This window comes from Acanthaster planci, unplaced genomic scaffold (assembly GCF_054643075.1).
Source record: "Acanthaster planci isolate LZ-2023a unplaced genomic scaffold, COTS_SCS Contig138, whole genome shotgun sequence".
In the NCBI taxonomy this organism is placed as follows: Eukaryota; Metazoa; Echinodermata; class Asteroidea; order Valvatida; family Acanthasteridae; genus Acanthaster; species Acanthaster planci.
Genome location: NW_028257759.1, coordinates 25160 through 45061, shown reverse-complemented (window position 1 = coordinate 45061; position 19902 = coordinate 25160). Strand labels below are relative to the sequence as shown.

At 38.7% G+C, this 19902-nt stretch overlaps 1 protein-coding gene and 2 long non-coding RNA genes across 3 annotated transcripts; all 3 read left to right on the top strand.

The window, feature by feature from the left end:
* The first annotated feature begins 391 nt into the window (after positions 1–391).
* Positions 392–4313, top strand: LOC110990600 (uncharacterized). The gene is made up of 3 exons (XR_002599887.2): positions 392–483; positions 1120–1216; positions 2724–4313. It is a non-coding gene; the product is annotated as an uncharacterized LOC110990600 (long non-coding RNA).
* Positions 4314–9392: 5079 nt separating this feature from the next.
* On the top strand, positions 9393–11681 carry LOC110990593 (uncharacterized). Its single transcript, XM_087132219.1, has 5 exons — positions 9393–9514; positions 9709–9838; positions 10102–10254; positions 11102–11149; positions 11431–11681. The coding sequence occupies exons 1-5, from the start codon at positions 9431–9433 to the stop codon at positions 11679–11681; spliced, it is 666 nt and encodes a 221-aa protein (XP_086988345.1). The 5' UTR covers positions 9393–9430.
* A 111-nt stretch (positions 11682–11792) lies between these two features.
* Positions 11793–13069, top strand: LOC147795181 (uncharacterized). The gene is made up of 3 exons (XR_015424084.1): positions 11793–11944; positions 12238–12341; positions 12673–13069. It is a non-coding gene; the product is annotated as an uncharacterized LOC147795181 (long non-coding RNA).
* Positions 13070–19902: the final 6833 nt, after the last annotated feature.

The window sequence follows — 19902 nt, the reverse complement described above, 5'->3', positions numbered from 1 at the left end:
AGCCCTTGGGTGTGTGCAAAATCATATTGGAATCAGAGGATTTGGGACAATTTTAATAAGGCCTTTTTTGTACTTTCTGGGGTTGTTATCAGAGACCAAGAAAGTAGAGGGGGTGTGAGTTGTAAAATGGCTGCTTCCAGGCTAGAGAGGTTTTACTTTTCGGGAATCGTTTGCTGACCAACCAACAATTGAAGAGAGTTGAAAGAAAGGAGAAGACAAAAATGATTTTCATGTAAAGACGTCCCAGTGATGTGTACTTGTATGTTGTTTGGCCCTGATATTTGATTTGACTCTGTTTTCAATGTTGCATTAAATATTGTGATGGCTCCTCAGTGAGTAGTCATACAGTCTGTGATAGAAACAGTTTCTTTGGTTTTGTTAGTTGAAGCATTAATGAAGAGACAAGACTAGACCCCTGGGAGACACTTTTTCTGGATTGTAACACATCACCAGATATTTGTTACTGCCAACACTACTCACTTGGTAAGCACTTTATATCGTGTTCTGATTTTACCCTCATAACAAAAGGCACGTTCCAGCTTAAAAAACAAAGCAGCTGTACATGAGTTCTATCAATGTACAGTTCTGTAAAATCTGGATCATGGCTCAGGCTCCACTCTTGAGGATGACAAGAGCAGCTGGTTGAAACGTCGAGTTATTGAGTCTTTTCATTGATCTACCCTGAACTTTGAAAATACATACACATTTCACCCCATCTCATTTGCTGCATTCTGATGTTTTCCCCTCTGAGTTCTAACATAAGTAAAGCTCCAAAAATATGAATTGTAAAGGAAATCAATTCCTCAATAGTCCACACTTCAAGTCATGCAGGTATTTAGATATGTGGTCATTTAGCTGCAGAGGTATTGAGTCTTTGTTCTCCTCTACCCCTAAAAATCTTACCCCATCGCATTTGCATAGTCCCGATCTTTTCCCGTCTCATCAAATCTGACATAACAAAGCTTGAACAGTCTAAATTGAGAGAAATCTGTTTATAAATAGTCCCCGCTTCAAATCCTGCAGGTATTTAGATACTTGGCCATTTAGTTTGAGAGTTATTGAGTCTTTTCATTGCTCTACCCTTCACTTTGAAAATATTTCACCTTCTCGCATTTGCAGAACTTTTCCCCTCTCAATTGTGACATAACTAAGGCTCCAACAGTCTAAATTTTCGAGGAAATCTGTTCCTGAATAGTCCATGCTTCAAATCGAGGAGGTATGTAGATATTTGGTCATTTAGTTTTGAGAGGTATTGAGTTTTCTTGTTGGTCTACCCTTAACTTTGAAAATACATACACATTTTACCCTATCTATTTGCTCCATGCTGATGTTTTCCCCTCTGAATTCTAACATAACTGATCACTCATAGTCCCCCAAGGCGCATAAAGGTGCTCTAGTGACTTTATTGCTAGTCTATTTCTGTAAACTAATACAGGTATTAATTACACTGTAAAGTAGCTGTGCATATATCCAGCAATAAGGCCAAACTACTCTGACTTGCAGTGTTCCCTTTCTCATAATTTGTGATCTTGCTGTTACTCAGGGAATAAATCACCAATTAGGACCAAACGTCTTTAACTAGGAGACAAATCCCTCTGCTGAAACTCAGAGGGAAAAACCACTCAGATGAACAAACAGAAATAGTTGGTTGCTGCTGTTTGTTGGAAATTGGAATAGAACCTAATATTTGACTTTATGGAAGGTTGAACTTAGCCTCACAAACAACTAACTCTGTATGATGTACAAGGACACTTCCTACTCTTAGAGAAGTGCAGGTGTTTGCCAAGTCTCTCATCAGAGTCTTTCCACTGACGGTTCGTGCACAGATTAGGGGCCACTCAAAATTTTCAATGTTTTTTAAATTTTGACTCTTTTCCCACCCACCTGATTTTAAAAAATTGAATTTTCATCCAGTACATGTTCATTATACATGCATTTGATATACATGTAAATTCAAATACATGTAAAAATCTATAATGCAACACAGTATACCAAGATGATGGCTGGAATTGCAAAAGAAATGACTGCAATTGATTGCGCACACAACAGCATGCCCTGTCCAATCCACTCAAAAATCAACCTCTTGAGCTGTGGCTGCGCCTTCAGTCAACCGCATCTCCACGCACATGCATATGTATTTCTGTTGGAGCGGAGACGTAGACCTAGCTTTAGCCAACAGATTGGGATGCAGTTTGCTGCTGTCTGGTTAGTCTTAGATTCAAGATGATGAACATATCACCATTAGTAGCAACTGGTTATATAGTGGGTTTATATAATACGCCTGGTACCCTGCTACATTTGTCTTTTATCACCGCTGCAAGTTCCCACCTTCCAAGTCTAAGAGTAAAAAAAACACCTCATTCCATGATGTTTCACACGTACATAATAATGTACAGGAACAGTCAATATGTCTGTATATAGAAACAAAGTTAATAAAGATTGCATTTTTGGAATGCTGGCTTGGCGTGCACGCTACACGTATTTCAGGCAAGTCAGAAAGATACGTTTTTCTGGATTTCATTATAAAAAGTAAATTTCGATTTTCAATTTACTTCCTTGACCCACCTTCTATTTCCAAAAAGAAGTCAAAATTGAAAAAATGCGCTGAAATTTTTGAGTGGCCCCTTAGGAAGTCCAGAGTCCATTGCAGGAAAATCACCTGGAAAACCATTCACCCTTGCTCACTTTTTAATTCACTCATTAATTGCCTGGTCTTGTCACAGGAGGAGTACTATCACCTCTTGGCTGAGAAGATCTACAAGATCCAGAAGGAGCTGCAGGAGAAGCGACAGAAGAGGATGCAGGAGACAGGAGGTACTGACGCAGGAAACAGGCGGCACTGTGACGCATGAGACACCAGGCACTGATGCTGCCACTGGTGGCATCCCCATGACGGCAGCAGCACTGCTGCCCCAGCCAGAGCCTCCCCACTAACTGCCCAGACCATTATGTCTACTGGGAAAATGTAGCTCTTTCAACCAACTTATATCAGAACTATGCTGTACATAACTATATGGTCTTGAAGGTTTATTTTGGTGTCAGTGTTGGTTTGGCTCAGCAGTGAAAAGTGGACTGGTAGAATGGGGCGTCAGGTTGGCATAGTGACACTTTTGTCACCTTCCGCTTTTGTGAATCCATCCCAGGTTTAATGTGGATTTTTTCAGTCTTTACTTAATTTTGTGGGTAATTTCTCTATAATGTTCATGTGGAGTTTTTCCTTCCACTTCTAAAACTGAACATTATCCTCATATCTTTGCAGTTGTAATTTGAAGATCGTCACGTTTCTCAAGTGGTTACTGGCAGCCCTTTGAAAAACATACTGGAGATTATATTGCTACCATCAATAAATAAAGCTGGAATTGCTATTGTTATTGTTGTTGAAATTACACAGGGGAAATGGTATTGGTTATGGTAGCAGCAGGGGCAGATTTCTTTTTTTTTTTACATTGGTCGCTTATTGCTTTTGTTTTGCTGGGGATTATCGGAGATGCTGCCCCGCACTGTAGCAGTGCAATCAGCGGGTGTAACCTTGCCCATTGCAGGAGTGATGTGAAGGGCTAGGAAGTTTGCAGTATTTATAGAAATTGCAGTGACCCATGGTCATAAATACCTTCTGAATTAATATTTCTTAATGTGGTCATAATACAGACTGATCGTTTGTGGTTCACTCAAGGAAGTCTGTACATAGGTTAACATAAATTTGGTGTGTGATGTCTACTTAAAGTTTTATTTCAATTCCAAACATCTGTAACTTTTTAAGTGAATAATCAAGACCTTTTCTTTATTTGTAGTTTTCTGAAGGCTTTTAATTTACTTCATATTTGAACAGTGATGTCCCCCATAGATCATCGTCCAATTTTTATGACTGCAGATGAATTGACTCAGAATGTGTACAAAATGCAGATGTAAAACAAAAATTGTACGATGTAAACAACAAATAAAAGTGTAATGCAAATGTGAATTTTAGGTTTTGAAACACATTCCATATCTCGGTATGGGAAAGAAGATGTCAATTGTACTCATAGTCAGTAAATGTAACTAACTCAAGCTTAAAATTGTATTTCTGATAGGAGCTTCACGCATTAGGTGCTTCTGGAAAATTTGTATCTTTTTCTGCAAACAACTGTCCTTGCCTATTGTCTCTTTCATGACTTGAACAAGGCTCTTGCCGCGAATAAATTAGATTGCTAATTTGATAGACAAACAAACAGATATTTACATGTATGTAGATAGAGTCTGCTGTTTGCCAAAGAGAAAACAAATAAAATGGGAAGGTTCAACAGCAACTCTTAAATTTGAAGGTCCCTTTTCCTTGAATGTCTGTATTTAAACAAGATATGCTCTTATTTCTATTTTTGTAAATCCATTTTAGACAAGAGTGCATATTGCCATTATCTGGCCATCTGTATACACAGGTACAAGCTAATGGTTTCAAACACCAAGCATACCTTGACTCAGTCAACTCGACTGACATTTAAATTTATAATGCCAATGCTCTGTTTTGTTTTTCAAGCACACACAAAGTCTGAGAAGTCTGTGGAGGTACACTGTGTGTTGAATATGAATTTGGCAGCCGTGCATATATGGCCCTATTGTAGTACAGTATATACCACTCCATGGGCATGTCCCACTTTGTTGAAAAGTATGAGGTTGTTGTAAAAAATATGGTACATATACTCTTCAAATGACTCGTGTAAATCAGTACTTATGGAGTTGTCTGTGTTGATGGCCATATCTTACCTTTTTCAAGAGTTGAAATTTTTGGCCAAAAACTATACCCACCTGCAAGTGGACAAGAGGAAAGGGGTGGAAGATTTGAGAAGTAAATTGCAATTCATGTTTCTTTATTTCCACTTCTTTGATTTTTTTTCATAAACAGAAGATTCACTATCCGATTTGCCATGCTTGGTCTTGAAAGTCACAGATTAGAGTCTTATGATGGGAACACCTTGCGATAGAAAAATAAAATAGCTTAAGGCCTTAGTACTGAACACTTCCAGTCTCCCTCAGGAAACTTCTAAGTGGCTTTGATCTATGCATTTTGTATTCCAGAATGGTCCACCTATCAAAAACGGGCTTGCTTATGTGTCAGGCTTATGTAATATAAATACAAGCCCTTTGCTCTTTAGACATTTTGGAGAAATATGGGTGAGAAAGTACACTGATATTTGATCTTGTATGGCCTGTTCTATGCCACTCAAGGTCAATATACTCGAGGCAAACTAAGGGAATTTTGAAGTCTAGATGAATACTCCATGTACGTTTTGTAACCTCTGTAATCAGTGTAATAGTCGGAGGATTTTAATTGAATGAAATAAAATATGCGGCATGAGACATCAATAATATGTCCATGATTTGAACTGCACTTTATTACTCCTTTTTTGCAACTTTCTGTTCCTCTTAAGTTACTTACATTTAGTATGTAAAAAACCTGGAAGTTATGCCATATGGATTACTCTCGTTGAAAAGTGCTCCGGAAATTTAAGAAGCTATGAAAGGAAAATTGATTTAATGAGGACACCCCAAGGAATATGAAAAATTTTAAAAGGTATTGTTCAAGTCTTTCTCTTGCCTGAATGAAAGAATAAGATCAGAAAAAAATAAGTCTCTGATTTACATTGAATTATATTGTGGAAATATTTCATTTGCCGAAACGGTTCTTGTTAGGCATAGGTGTTGGCATTTCTCCTGGGATGGGGGAGGGCACTGCATTCATCAGGATCAAACTGAAAAAAAAAATAAAGGTAGAAGGGTGTTAACGCCGAGGTAATTTCAAGTAGTTTAATTTGATTTGATTTACTCACTTTTCCCTAATATAAAAACTGTGATATGAGAAAAAAAAATGAAAGAGGGCCCTTTGATTTGGCAAAATGTTCAAAGAAACCCCGGTCAGATGGGGGAGGAGCCCCTCCCTCTTGTAACGTGCACAATCACAAACTTGACGACAGCGCGGTTCTCGTACTACTTGACCTCCAAGTCACTGCTCTGTAAGTCCTTGCTCTGTGCTTGCCCCAATGCTCGAACGTTCTTGAAGCTCAAGTAGTCTTGTTAGCGTACGCGTACTGGCCTTTTCCAATTGAGGGCGCTTTACATGCGTTAGTCATGTCCGTCCGGCCCGCGATGATTATACTGCGCTTGAAGTTTTAGTTCTCACGTTTTTTAAAACTTCACGATTTTACCCCAAAAAGGAAGTCATTGGTGAAGCGTGGGACACCCTACAGTACCACTTTCCCACATAAACAACTCCAAAGATGGTCAATTGATGCAGGTACGTGAAAACCCCTTTTTGTTTTCAGGACTTGCTAACGTTTTGACACGTACATGTACATGTACATATACTTTTCCTAGTCGGTGCAAAGGCCATCGTCACCGTACATGCCTACTGGTTCTGGTTCTACTGTGCAAACACCCCGTCTGTGGTTATCACGCGCAGGTCGGAGTGAGGGGCATAGTGGCTAACTTTTAAAAATTAATGAGCCTTTTTTACAAGTTTGAGAAGATCTAAATGTGCAATCCTACTTTTGAATATCAAGAGTAGATTCCCAAGTTATTTCCTTGAATCGGTATAACAAAGTTTGTTAAAGTTTTGAGTAGGCCTGTTAATGATGTGGGGACCAGCATGACCAGTGACCCAGTGTTGAGTCATGCTTTGTAGGTTGGTTCCACCAGGTGCTGGCAGATTTGATGGCATAATTGTTTACTGCACACTGGAATAAGGCACAAGTCAAACCACTGAGAAAACGAAGTGTGGTGTCACAGTCATTTGCAAAAGTGTAGGACTAACGTTACCTACATGTAGCCCAGTGGATGTCGTCTACATGTACATTGCAGTCCTAAATGTACAATGTACATGTACATTGTACTAGTGCAGGGTAAATTACATTGTAATTTACATTGTAATTTACTCATTACGAGTGTAGTGCAGTGTTGCAGTGTAATTTAAATGAAGACAACGCCCAACGTGATCTAACGACTACCCATACAAAATGCATTAATCAGAAGGAAAACCAAACTTAAACCAATCAATCATGGCAACTTACATGTACAGTGTATATTTTCAATGTGTAACCTTACAAGTGTCTTGGTTAAACAGCTAGCCTAGGCCTATTTGACTACATTTCCATGATTTGAAATGTTAACAGTCTAATACTTAGGGTGCCCTCCTTTATTTCTGATTACTTAGACTTGCTGTTTTTTTACCCATACTGCCTTACAGAAAAAAAATCATACAAGACCTACATGTACATGTATACCTTTGAAAAAATGTCATTCAAATGGGTACCCAGCTAACACATAACGTTGCCACAACGTTATGAAACGTTGTGTAAAGGTTGTCATTTGGTCATGTGCCATGATGACATTACAACAACGTTACCACAACCTTTGAGTGTTCAGTCAGTGGTTGTATAAAAGTTGTATTCTGGTTATTTTCACAACGTCCTTTGAAAGTTGCCATATAACGTTGCGTTGACGTTGTGCGATGGTTGTTTCTCGTTGTAATGTGGTGTTTTGAAATGTTGCTGTAATGTTTTAATCTTGACGTTGTGATGACATTAAAACGTGGGTGTTTTCATAACGTTGTCGAAATGTTACCTGTTTTTACGTTACTGTGACGTAGTGCCTAGGTATATTCACTACGTTGTCGTTACGTTGGATTGTGGTGTTGTTATTATGTTGTACGAAGGTATTTTCATAATGATGCTTAATTTAAGTGTTAACCCTAACCCCCTAGGCTCCTGCATTAGAAAGCCCACTGAACCTCACAAAATCCAACAGGTTCATGTACTTGTCTATGTACTTGTACATGCAGGTTACTGTACCAACATGATAAACACCAACAGAATGAGCCCGTTAGCGGGAGTTTGAGTCATATGGTATGGATGGGTCTGTGCAGTATAGGATGACTTGCACTGAACAGTACCAAACCTGAGAAAATCAAGCATAGTCCAACAACTGGTACAGCAAGCCAGACACTGCACAGTGACCCGTGTGTGTGTCCCAACTCACACAGAATCCAACACCATCTCCCTGGGCCTTTCATCCCAAGTCTCACAAAATTCAACAAGTTCCTCAGGTACGGTACCAAACCTGCCAAAACCTCACAAAACCTGCTGTTGGAGTATGGCAGGTTTTGGGCAGTTACATGTAGGGTTAAAGATAGGTTTTCATTACGTTGTCGGTTGGTATCTTCTTTGTTATCCTCTGAAAGGGTGGTATAAATAATCGGATGTGCTATCCCAGTAATTAAACAAGTTGTCATGTTTTGTTTCTCAATGTTTTAAGCTGTATGGCGTTAAGTTTCTTGTCTATAACGTGCATAGTATGGTTCATTTGGCTGAAGATGCAAGTGAGCTTGGAAGTCTGGACAAGTACAGTGCATTCATTTTTGAGAATTATTTGCAACAGTTGAAGAGGCTGGTACGGTCAGGTCGAAACCCAGTCGTGCAAATAGCCAGGATTAGCAGAGCAGAGGATTAGTGAAACAGCGAAGCTCAGGAATATTCCAAAATTCCCATGTCCTCAAGTATCGAATAAAAAGCCAAATAATGGGTACATCCTAGACGGGCATTCTGTTTGCAAAGTGACTGGAGATGACGAAAAAGATGATGACGGTCGCCAAGTTTTTCTTTGTAGGGTTTATAGTAATACCGAACCAGTGTTTTTACAACCTTGTGATTCTCGCCTAATTGGGTGTTTTAAAGTCAATAAATACGTCACATCCACGAAGCGAATCCCACAAGAGTCTCTGGTGAGGAAGGCCATTGTGATTGAGAAGGATTCATCTGCAGTCTTTCTGGCAATACTGCATGACTTTTGAAGGTGCTGTACATTAATTAAAGTTAATTTGTTTCAAAGCCTCCTGAGTTTGGTAATTGTGAGAAGAAAAATACGCTTAATCAATCAGTGTTAACATTCATTAAAAGTAAATTTAAAAGCTATAAGGTTGATATTGATTAGATTAATCAGTTTGCTAATACCAGAAAGTAAACCATACTCAATCTGTACATTTCTGGTTCACACCAAAACTGTGTGATATCTAGGGGGATTTATTTATTTATTTTTTTTTTTGGCAGTTCCACTGTTCTGCAAAGTTAACGTACAACTCGCCAGTGCCCCAAATCTTTGTTAGACCCCCCCAAAAAAAACAGGATAAACTATTGCTTGCAGCTTCAACCTTGAGAAGAGGCCTCCTTCTTCATAATACTGTTAATACTTAAAAACAATCCAAGAGTAGGGCAGTTTGACCCCTTTCCCAGTATCCACGACTGATAAATTTTATCCATGTTGGCGTATTAACGAGCATGTGGAAAGTACGGAGAATAAGGTTTGGGTCACTCTCCTTGCATGAACTGTTGCATTTCTAACCCGTATTTGACAGGTGTATTGTGTAGAGGGCAGTTTCGACTCGATTCGTTGTAACAGTTGTGCTATGACTACCTTTGCTGTCGTGGAATTTCTTCAGGAAGGGTCAGTGGAAGTTGTCCATAAATCATGGATAAGGAAAAAACAAGGGGTCAGTAGCTACAAATTGTGTCCTTCATAAGTGTTAGTGCATTAGCAATTACTGCATTACGTTTCAATAGATTTAAAATAGACGATTTTAAAAATTATTGTCACAGATAGACTCTGTTCATTTTGTCTTTACAATATACAGGCCTGATGTATCATATTTATGCGATGGTGATTTTTTTTGTCTTTTTTATCAAGGAACCATTGAGGTGTTTCTGGCCCAAAAAGAATGTCTCAACAAGGGTTCGTAAAGGGGAGATTCCAGATGAAGAAAAGTGGAGCAGCTACGAGATACGGGTGTTCAGTTATACTGGTAAATGCCCCTTTTGCAACATTATAATTCAATCAAAAGGAAAGAGGAATAGTGTTTTATCATGATCAAAAAAGTTACACGGTGAAATGTGGGCAAGGTATGCAGCCATTCTCTTTCACTAAATTTATTATTAGAAGTGCGCTCGAATCCAAGTATAAGTAAAGTTGAACACGCAATGAATTGAGCATTCGATGTACATTTAATGTACACTTTGTATGATATACATTTTTATGATGCCATTTGCAACACTGTGTAATGTGTTGCAAATTATTTTACAGATTCGTATGAAAAGGCACTCCATAATGCAAAAATTGCAGAGGATACGTCAACTGTCGAATCGGTGGACAGCGATGATGAGCCCCGTCGACGAAAGCGACCTGCTAGATATCAGTCGTCTTCCTCGTCAGAGGTGGGGAGTGACAGCGAATATGGTAAGTAAAATTCCTGAACGCATCAACCTTGTTTGAGAGCAATGACTGTCTTATGAAGTAAACACGTCACGCACGGAAATTGTCTCTTATGCCTAATGTTGATCGCCTTTGTAATATTTTCATATATTGCACCATTGAAGAAGCAACCAACCCCGAAGTCCCTACCAAATCCCCCAGATGTAGACATCGATTTTCTCAACCAAGGTAGAGCCTTTAATTTTCCTCCCTATTACATGTATTGTTTCTTTTGCTATAATCTGTCGTCTATGATGTTCAAGTGCCGTTGCTAAATTTAGTGTCCCGATACGTATTACAAGCAAATCGCTCAGAGTTAAGCGAAGTTTATCAAAGTATACAAGAAGTCACTCACATTTCTTCACTACCTTTGTCACCTTTTCAAATTTACATGGATGCAGTGACTATGTCCCACAGCACAACTCCAGCCTCCTCGGTCCCCTCGACTTCTTCGAATGCTTCGTGCACAGACGGTATGGATCAGTATATTCTACTGTAATTACGGAACTGTGTTTTAGCGTAAAATATTGAATGGAGTATAAAATAGCAGCTTGTTCAGATATTTACTCATCCTACTGAAAGTTTAAATTGAATCAGACAGGTAATAACAGAAATAATTTTCGTCTAACTAGCATAAAGCCTAAAAACTCAAAATAAGATCAGAAAACATGATAATATATTTGGGTTGATGGTTACGTCATTTAGCATAGTGCAAATTGCTTCTGAACCAAGAGGTCTCAACCCTTTACACGAATGTCATTGCTTGAGCTATACTCAAACTGGCTGTTTTAATGTGTACCGTTTCTCCGTAATGTTTTGTTACTCTACGTAGGTGGAAATACATCCACGCCGTTTAGGCCTACGGGTAAAAGGAGCCAAAGTAAGTTGTTTATACTTTACAGTACATTGTTTTTTCCAAAATGTATTCATTGCAAAAATTTGATTTCGGTGTTTTTCATTCTCTTGAATTCAGAATATATTACCACGTTTTACACCCTACTGAATATCTCTTGAAAAACATAATCATAAATATGGGAAATTTCCCATTTTCTACTTTCCATTTTTAAGTCATCTTATTTTTCTCAAAGGACGAGTCAACTCTTCTCTTGTAAAGAATATTAATTTGGATCTGAACCATGATTTCTTCGTTCAAATCCTTAGACTTTGAAATAACTGTGCTGATGAAACTGGACACCATCATCAAAAACCAAAAGGAGGAGCTGTCCCTACTTAGAAGACTGGTGTCATCTGGTGATGCCAGTGCTTCTAATTACCCGTACGAGGAGCCTCTGACTGAGCCCATGGACACTATCGACGACATGGAACAAATGAAGGAAAAGCTCCAAGATAGTTCCTTTAGAAAACAAATGGTAAATAAGTCTTTTTATTCCACGAGTTTATTTCAGCACTGACCCTGAAATAACCTTGTATCTTGAACATTACATGTTCAATGCATTTATGGTAACAATTGTAATCTTTGCTTAACAATGTAGGGTCTTCTCCTTTGCTTTGCAGTTGCGCTATCTGGGCGCGGTAGGGGGCACTTCGTGCGGCGACATAGTTCGCCGCATGATGCGAAAGATGGGAACATTCCGTCTGTGGTCGTTCTACAGTCTCCGTGGTCGGAAAGGGAAGCGTTCCTTCGAAAGTCACCCTCTGTGCATGATTGTTGTTCGTAAGTATCATTTTTACCTACATTTTACACTTCTCTACGAAAATGCGCTGACCAAAAGACACTAACTTTTTTGTCTGTCATACTGTTTAATCATTATTGCGATGCTGTAATTCAATTTAATATCATAAATTGTTGTGTAGCTATTGTAATCTCAGGTTTTTTCCTTGTTCTCCTTTAAAAATGTTTTCTGTCAGATTTTCAGAGGGTGTATTTAATTAAAAAGATAATCATTTGGTCCTAATTACATTGCATTTGATACATTCTGGTTTCGATGTTAATTTCCCGTTTATCAGGGGCCTGCATGGTGACACAAAGAACTGCTGAAGCCAAAGTAAGGGAAGAGATCGCTTCATTTTTGAAGCATGCCCCCAACAAACCTGGAGGGACTTGATTTAAGGTATATCATACTTAAATGTCATTTTTAGGAAGAGTTGATTGCCGTTAACATGTGCAAAGTAATATTTATTATGTCAATTTCACAGTCGTGGCCTTAGGTAAGAACTATTATCTGTCCAGGATAGTTTGCACCTGAAGTTAGGAATCTGCATACCTGAATACTTTGGAGAGTTTATCGGAAAGAGTTGAAATGACATGCATAAATACTAATAGACACTATGGTGACCGTTTTATAAACAACTGAGTAAAAACAGTTGTCAGTGTTTTCTATCAATGTCTGTTGTATGCAAGGGAAGATATTTATTGTGATATTTCTCTCTTCTTTTGTCCAGAATCCTGTCCGAGATGACGCGGACAATGAATGAATGACAGCACTGCATCCTCTGTTCGTAGTTCTTCTCACATAATTCATGTTCTCAGCCTTTGTAAAATAAGTTATTTTGGCACTTTTACACACAGGTCCACACAAGAATCTAGTTCACTGTGTACGTATCACAAAAAAGGAAAAAAAAATCAGGCCGTTGCTGAATGTTTTTTCCGTTATTTTCTGTGCGTACTTTGCCCCCAGTTCATAACTTTCACAAAAGATTGCAAACCAAATATTTTCGGGGGAACCAAAAATTCCACCAAATAATCACGATTTGATGTTTTTAAGTTTCTACACCACCAGCCGTCGACTTGAGGATGTAATTAACTACCTTTTCCAACATTGTCGTTTAGAATGGAAAATGACACGGAATATATATGTGCTGCTGTAATCTTTTTTTTAATTATAGGCCCACCAAATCACAAATGACGTCACATCACTAAAATTTGTAATGGTTTCGACCGTCAAAGTTTAGAGTACATTCTTTGTAATAAAAGTAGAGAAAGTATTTCTGATTCAGTTGTTTTGTTGTCATTCGTCGATAGGTATGTTTAATGTGGTAGGACTGATGTAAAAATGAGTGCAACCATTAAGCATCAAATAAGTGGTGCCCTTAAAGTTGCAGGACTGTTGTCAACAATGGTTGCAGTACAGTGTCTAAATGGTTGCAGTACAAGCTGCAGTAACGTTCCCCAAATGTTTCAGTACCGTACCAAATTAGTTGCTAAAACGTCCCTCCAATGTTGTAGTGCTGTACTCAAGACGTTGCAGTAACGTCACTGGAATGTTACATTAACGTGACTACAAAGTTGCATAGACGTGCCCACAAGGTTGTGAATAGGTTTCTATATCGTGCTCATCAAGATGTAATCACGTCCCAAAGAGGTTGCATACGCATATCTACAACTACATTTAGCTACTACGTTCCAAATGTGTTGCAATGCGGTGTTATATACGTTGCATTTAGGAAGCTGCATAGTTGTATTGACGTACCCACAAGTTGTACAAACATCCTCGCCAAGGTTGCAGTAATGTGGCAGTTAAGTCGTGGTCGCGTTCCTACAGGGTTGTAAAGACGTATCTATTACGTGCCGATTAAGTTGCCAAAACGTTGTGGTAAAAATCAGATCGTAAGTATGTCGCTGTTACGTGCCCAAATGTTGTATAAACGTGATATTTCAGTTGCAGCATTGTTGCGGACACGTCAAAGCATCATGTCCTATTGACGTTGTAAAAACGTCTTCATAATGTTGTGCGATGACGTTGTGGCAATGAAACTGGGAGTCGACATTTTTACGTAGCTACAACATCACTTTTGTAACATTGTGGAAACAAAAACGTGACCTTGTGGCAATGTCGTCACAACGTCAAATTGTTAGCTGGGTATACACTACACTGATGTTATGCACCACTGTTAAAACAGGATGTTGGTAAAAGTTGGAGGTACTTGTACATGTAGCTGGAGGCAGCCGGAGGTAGCATTTAACATGTTTAACATTAAGTAAGGCACTTAAATGTGTACTCACTCACCCTCCTGGTACGAAGGATCACTTTCTCATCGAGCTTCTTTTTGTGGCCCAAAAGCATCCCAAGAAGGGATCTTACCGTGAGTCAAAATTGACCCCTTCTGTAGCGATGGTACGATGGGTGTACATGTACACGACTTGTGTAGGCTACAGTACTGCGATGCCACACAAAAAGGCAAGCAAACCACCAACCTTGAAAGAACAACTATAGAGGCTCTAACAGAACCTGTTTATTAAAACATGTTTCTCTGCATGAAAACAGGGGAAACATAATCCAGACATGCCAAATTGAATTCTTAAGTTAATGAAGGTTGGTGAACCCTCTGAAAGCAGTGTATACATGTTATGCTTAGGCTGAATGCTTTCAGAAGAAGTCATTTTAGTTATTTTATTTCTTCATTAAATTTGAAGGCAATTGTTTTTTGTGTGTATACATGTCCAGTGCATGGCGGCGCTAAGTCCTTCTAGGGTACATGTGTTAAAAATTGCTGTGTATCAGGGCAGACTGACAAGGGCTCACAGGGTCCTAGCAACAGGTAACGTTTGAGTTGTTGTACATTGTGAAACACTGTACTTTTTGGGCGGGTAGGTGAAATGGAGAGGCAGTAAAGGACATGATAAAGGAGATGAGGGTAGAGATGGAAAGTGGTAGCTGGGGATCCGAATACAGATGAGAGACTCAGGAAGTATTTAAAAGCTGCGCATCTGATATTATCCTCATTTATTTCTTTCATTGGAACTCTTGCTCACAACAGAGTGAATTTTGTTAGCTTATTGCCGCAAAACTGAAAGTAAAACTGGCAGTGGAGCTCCTTGTCAATCAGCGTTGGTCATTGGAGGATTCCAAAAGATAATGTATGATAAGGAATCTAATGTTCACTATTCAAGATTAGCAAATTTTGAACTAAACGCGTCCTATTTTTTCTGTGAAGAGAAATAAGCAAACTTTCTACTTGATAACTGTAATTTTAAAAGAGATTGCATTTTACAAATGAGTCTTACTGTCAAAGTACACTGTTGAATTAATCGTATTGGCGACAGAGGCATTAAATTGTAGATACAGTACATGACACCGGGGGTGATTGGAGAATTAGCCTCTGAGATAACAGCAGTATCTTTGAAGGATCTTCTGGTATGTTAACATCGGTTTACATGAAAATTGAATCACCTGTCATTTTAAATTTCACATCAACATTTTAACACTCTTTGCATTTCGGCTTGTGAATACTTCTGGTAACTACTGTCGCATTCGCAGCAGCACTTTCAAAGACACCACAATCGCTTCCATTCTTCTTGAAGGGTACATCAGTCGGCACAAAAACCTGCCAATTTGACACGGGAAACGATGTTGAATACGTTACAGCAAGAAGAGTGTCGTACATGACCATGAATGAGGCTGCAGAGTGCATGTTTTCTCCATGGAAGGAGTTTACAATAACCAACTGTCTTAGTACGACCAACAGTATCCAGTGGTTACCGTGGACTATCACAGGTCAAAGCCAGACGTCTTTCTCTAAGATGCAATGAGCAAGGGCCCACTTTACGACAAGTTCTACTTTACCCTCTTCCCATGTGAGAAATGCATGGTAATTTGCAACAAGGAATGTGACAGAGCTGTCAGGAGACTGTTGCTGAAGGCAACACTTGTCTATAAATGCCAGAATAATCAGGGGTGGGATTTCTCCAGATTTTTCTGAATTCCCAGAATTTCTGTGAGACTATCCGGAATTTCTGTGGGACTTTCCAGATTTTTGTATTGTCAGTGCTTTCAATATGTAAAGCAAAGACTACAATATTTGGTGTGAAACTAAGTGAAAGACTTGCACAAGTTTAGTTGTATAGCATGCACTTTTGCGTTGTTACTCCCCCTGGAATTACATGTAGGTAACGGTACATTGAACGGAGAGGGTATCATTGTTAAAACATAGGGACCCAGGCCAGCGGTATGATCGTTGTGTGTATGTACATGTATTTTTACTGTGTTTGCAACTACATACATTCTGGAGAAACAAGGTATGAATGAAATTACTGAAACCTGGTTGGACCTTCTCTTATTAACGAGGTCCGACTGTACTTGTAAATCTAACTTCAGAGATAGTGGACCTTATGTAGGGCTGCTAGTCTTTTTCCTTCTTTGTACATTGGCATATTTTGTCTACAATGAAACATGACACAGGACAAAAGTTAAAGTTAGCATTTCTTTTGTGAATGTATTTTTTCTGCAGATGATATTTCTAATTAGACAGGTTTTTCTGCTTATAAAAAAAGCAAGCAATGTATTTAGTAAAATTGCAGCAGGTGATACTTTTAACAACTCTGTCACTTAAATGAAATCCAACATTGCAGAAAAAGTGAAAGCAATAAATGTGTCTTGTTTCCTCTGCATACAATGCATCGCTTGCCAATTTTTGAGGCAGGACAAATCCCACTGAAGTAATAAATGCACACAGTAAGGTGGGGCTGGAATGGTAACAAATTTGATAAGTTGAAGTTGTTTCCGGTGACAAAGTAATAGAGTGTACTTAATGTGGAATAATCAGCGGAAGATAAAGGTATTTATCGAAACAAGTAAGCGAATCATAGGGACTACTGGAGTACCTTAAATCTCCATGGCTGAATTCATTTTTTGGTCACCATTTCCAACAAATAAACTTAGCAGTGGCTAACATGGTGGTCAGAACTGGTTGAACCTGGCTTTTGGTCTTCATGCAATATATGGATTAATTAAGCAAGAAGAAATAAAGTCAAAGGCATTCATTGATAGTGTGAATTTGAAGCAGGCCTCAGGGAAATCCATTAGATACATGTACATGTACTTGGCCAAAGTTCTTTCTCTTGTTTTTTAATGCATGTCGAAGCTGTTTTGGTGAACTTTCTAACTGAAGTCCTTTCCTCAACCCCCTCAAATGGAACCCGAAAATCATGCATATGGCGCACTGACTCAAGTGTCATTAGTCTTAGAAATGGTGGTTCCTGTTTAACTGAAATGTGCAGGCAGAAAGTGCGATTTAAAAAACACTCAAACATTTTGGTTGGCAGTTGTCCAACTACTTTACTGCACATTTTGAGGTGACATAAGACTAATTTCTGGAACAATAGATGTGCAAGGCAGTGAAGATGGCACTGTGTGGCATCTTGATGACAGCCACTGAACTTGCTTTACGGTGCGCTAATGCCTTCTTGCATATGACTTGTGGACCATGTTTGTCCCTCCGAATATGTACAAATGCACCATGCTATGTTGAGAGAGTTGCGCCCTCAGCACAAAGCTCAATGGCAGTAGGATGTCACTATTGATATTCTACATTTTGGAATGCCAAGAGAGTAACAGTGCAGGGTTCCTTAGTCTTTGGTAATGGCTAGAAGCCATGCACAATGCAGTGTACCACCAAGTCCTTGCATCAGGGAGGAATTCAATCCTCAATTTCATGTGATATTCCACAGTTAATCTGTTCTTTACTGTTTACTAGGGTCACACATACTACATGTACATGTAACTGTCAGCTTTGTACATGAAAACACATCCAACATTTCTCAGACATCAAATTACAACTTTTTTTGTTGGTGGCTCCAGTCAAATTGTCGCATCCTTATATTGTGGGAGTATCACTTAGTGCGGGGATGTTGACTGTTTCTCACATGTTACGTTGCAACATGTTTTTTTCTTCACGGTAACCCGTTTTGAGGTGCACAGTAGTCTGAATCATTCTTGACATCATGAAATCTACAGTTAGCAAGTTTGCCACAACATGCAATCAACAATCCATTTTTTGGTAAACTATTATGATGTATCACGCTCTTGGTCAAATCATATGCTTTTGTAAAGCTAAATTCGTTTAGGCACGGAGTCATTGAAGTTATATGCATTACAAGTACGGACTTTCCAGGGCCCTGTTCAAGTTAGCATGTGAGCATGTGCAATATCTGTGATGATGTAGACCAGTGTACACCAAACTGCCATGAGATTGTAAGGGTGTATGAGAGCAACACATGAGGATGTAATTGTAAAGTGCATGAATTCATGAAAACGTCAATTAAATTTAGCATGGAGTACGGGACAGGCTAACCCCGTGTCATTGGATGCCACAGTTTCTATGGATACCGACAGGCAAATTGCTACCACATTGTCCACCAAGTCACTGAGCAGCATGGTTGCTCAGGAGGTACGACACACCAGGGCATAGCAGGCAAAATGTACTGCTTTAAAAAAAGAATACAATTTAAATGGAAATGTCTGCACTTTCATTACTGTCCTCAATTTAATGTAGCTCTTTTAGTCTTCAAAAACCTATGTGGATAACTCTGAAAAAGTTGGCTGCACTTAAAACAAGCAGCACACAGGAGTTATTGAAAGTTGGACATTTACTATTTCCAGAAAAGCAACAGAAGTCAGGAACTTGTTAGTCGAAATAGAATCCATGAGCAGAAGCTTGCCAATAGTTGTTTTACTAGCACGTAACAAGCAAAATAAGGTCACAATGACTGTATTTCTTCTTTTTTTTACTGAAACATGTTTTATTCATAAAAGTATCCACTTGCTTGGATATGTGCTTGTAGTTTGTTAATTACAATGTATTTTCAAAGCCACTTGAATGAAATAGTTGGTAGAACACATTGCTGAGAACTTAACACAATGAATGTTTGGTCTTAGTTGAGTTTTAGTCAACTAAAACCCTAAATGAGCTCAGGTGGACACATTTCAAAACATTTCTGAAAAGTTGCTTCAAAAGTGTTTATCCTTGGAACACAGAGCGAGCAAAGGTACTAAGTTGAAAAACACTTAAGTCCTTTTAAAACTCTTTTTTGGAAGTTGCTTCAAAAATGGACTTTCTCAAATGCAGAGCTAAAAAAGTTATTGATAAAGAAAAGGATAGAAATTGAATAGTGCTGAGGAAAGTTATTGTGGTGACTTTTTTAGTTGAAATGGTGCCAATTAAACAATAAATTGATTCAATGTTTATCAACTTACAATATCAAGTTATGGTACATTTGGTCCTTGAAAACTCAACAAAGGGTGCAGTTTTTCACTTTGCCAAGAGCTTTATTCCTTTTTCCAACAAATTTGATATCGGAAAACTTTTTTGAACTCAAAAAGCAAACCGCACTTCATTACATTGGAACAGGAATTGGAAGCCCTCAGGGGATAGTTTGACCTCAAACAGAGGGTGAGAAAGTCTAAGGCAAAAAAACAGTAAAACTGACTGTGGATCTGTAACGTACACAATCGGCAGTTTTTAGAGTTAACTAGTGATGGTTACACACAATAAGGGACTAAGAAAACTGACTTGGAATCAGAAGACGTAAAATTTGTCTCAGAAAAACAAACAAAATTTGACAAATTGGTGAACATTTCATTGAAAGGATCGTGACCATGATTTCACCGTGAACAACTGAAATATCAAATGGAACCAATTACGAGTTAGGTTGTGAGAACTTTCCTTTCTATGCTATTGTTGGAGTTGTGGAAATACATTGCCATCTGCTGCGCGGAAAAGTCAACCAATTGGTGGAGTTTATGGGATTCTTATTTATGTTGCAGTCAACTTAGGCATTTAAGATCAGGAGAGTTTGTACACATCAATAACAACTGATTGCTAGTTTATGCAGTGGGCAACTCACTGGACCTGTTGGTGTACATGTATGTGGGCGGGGAACACGTGGCCCACACC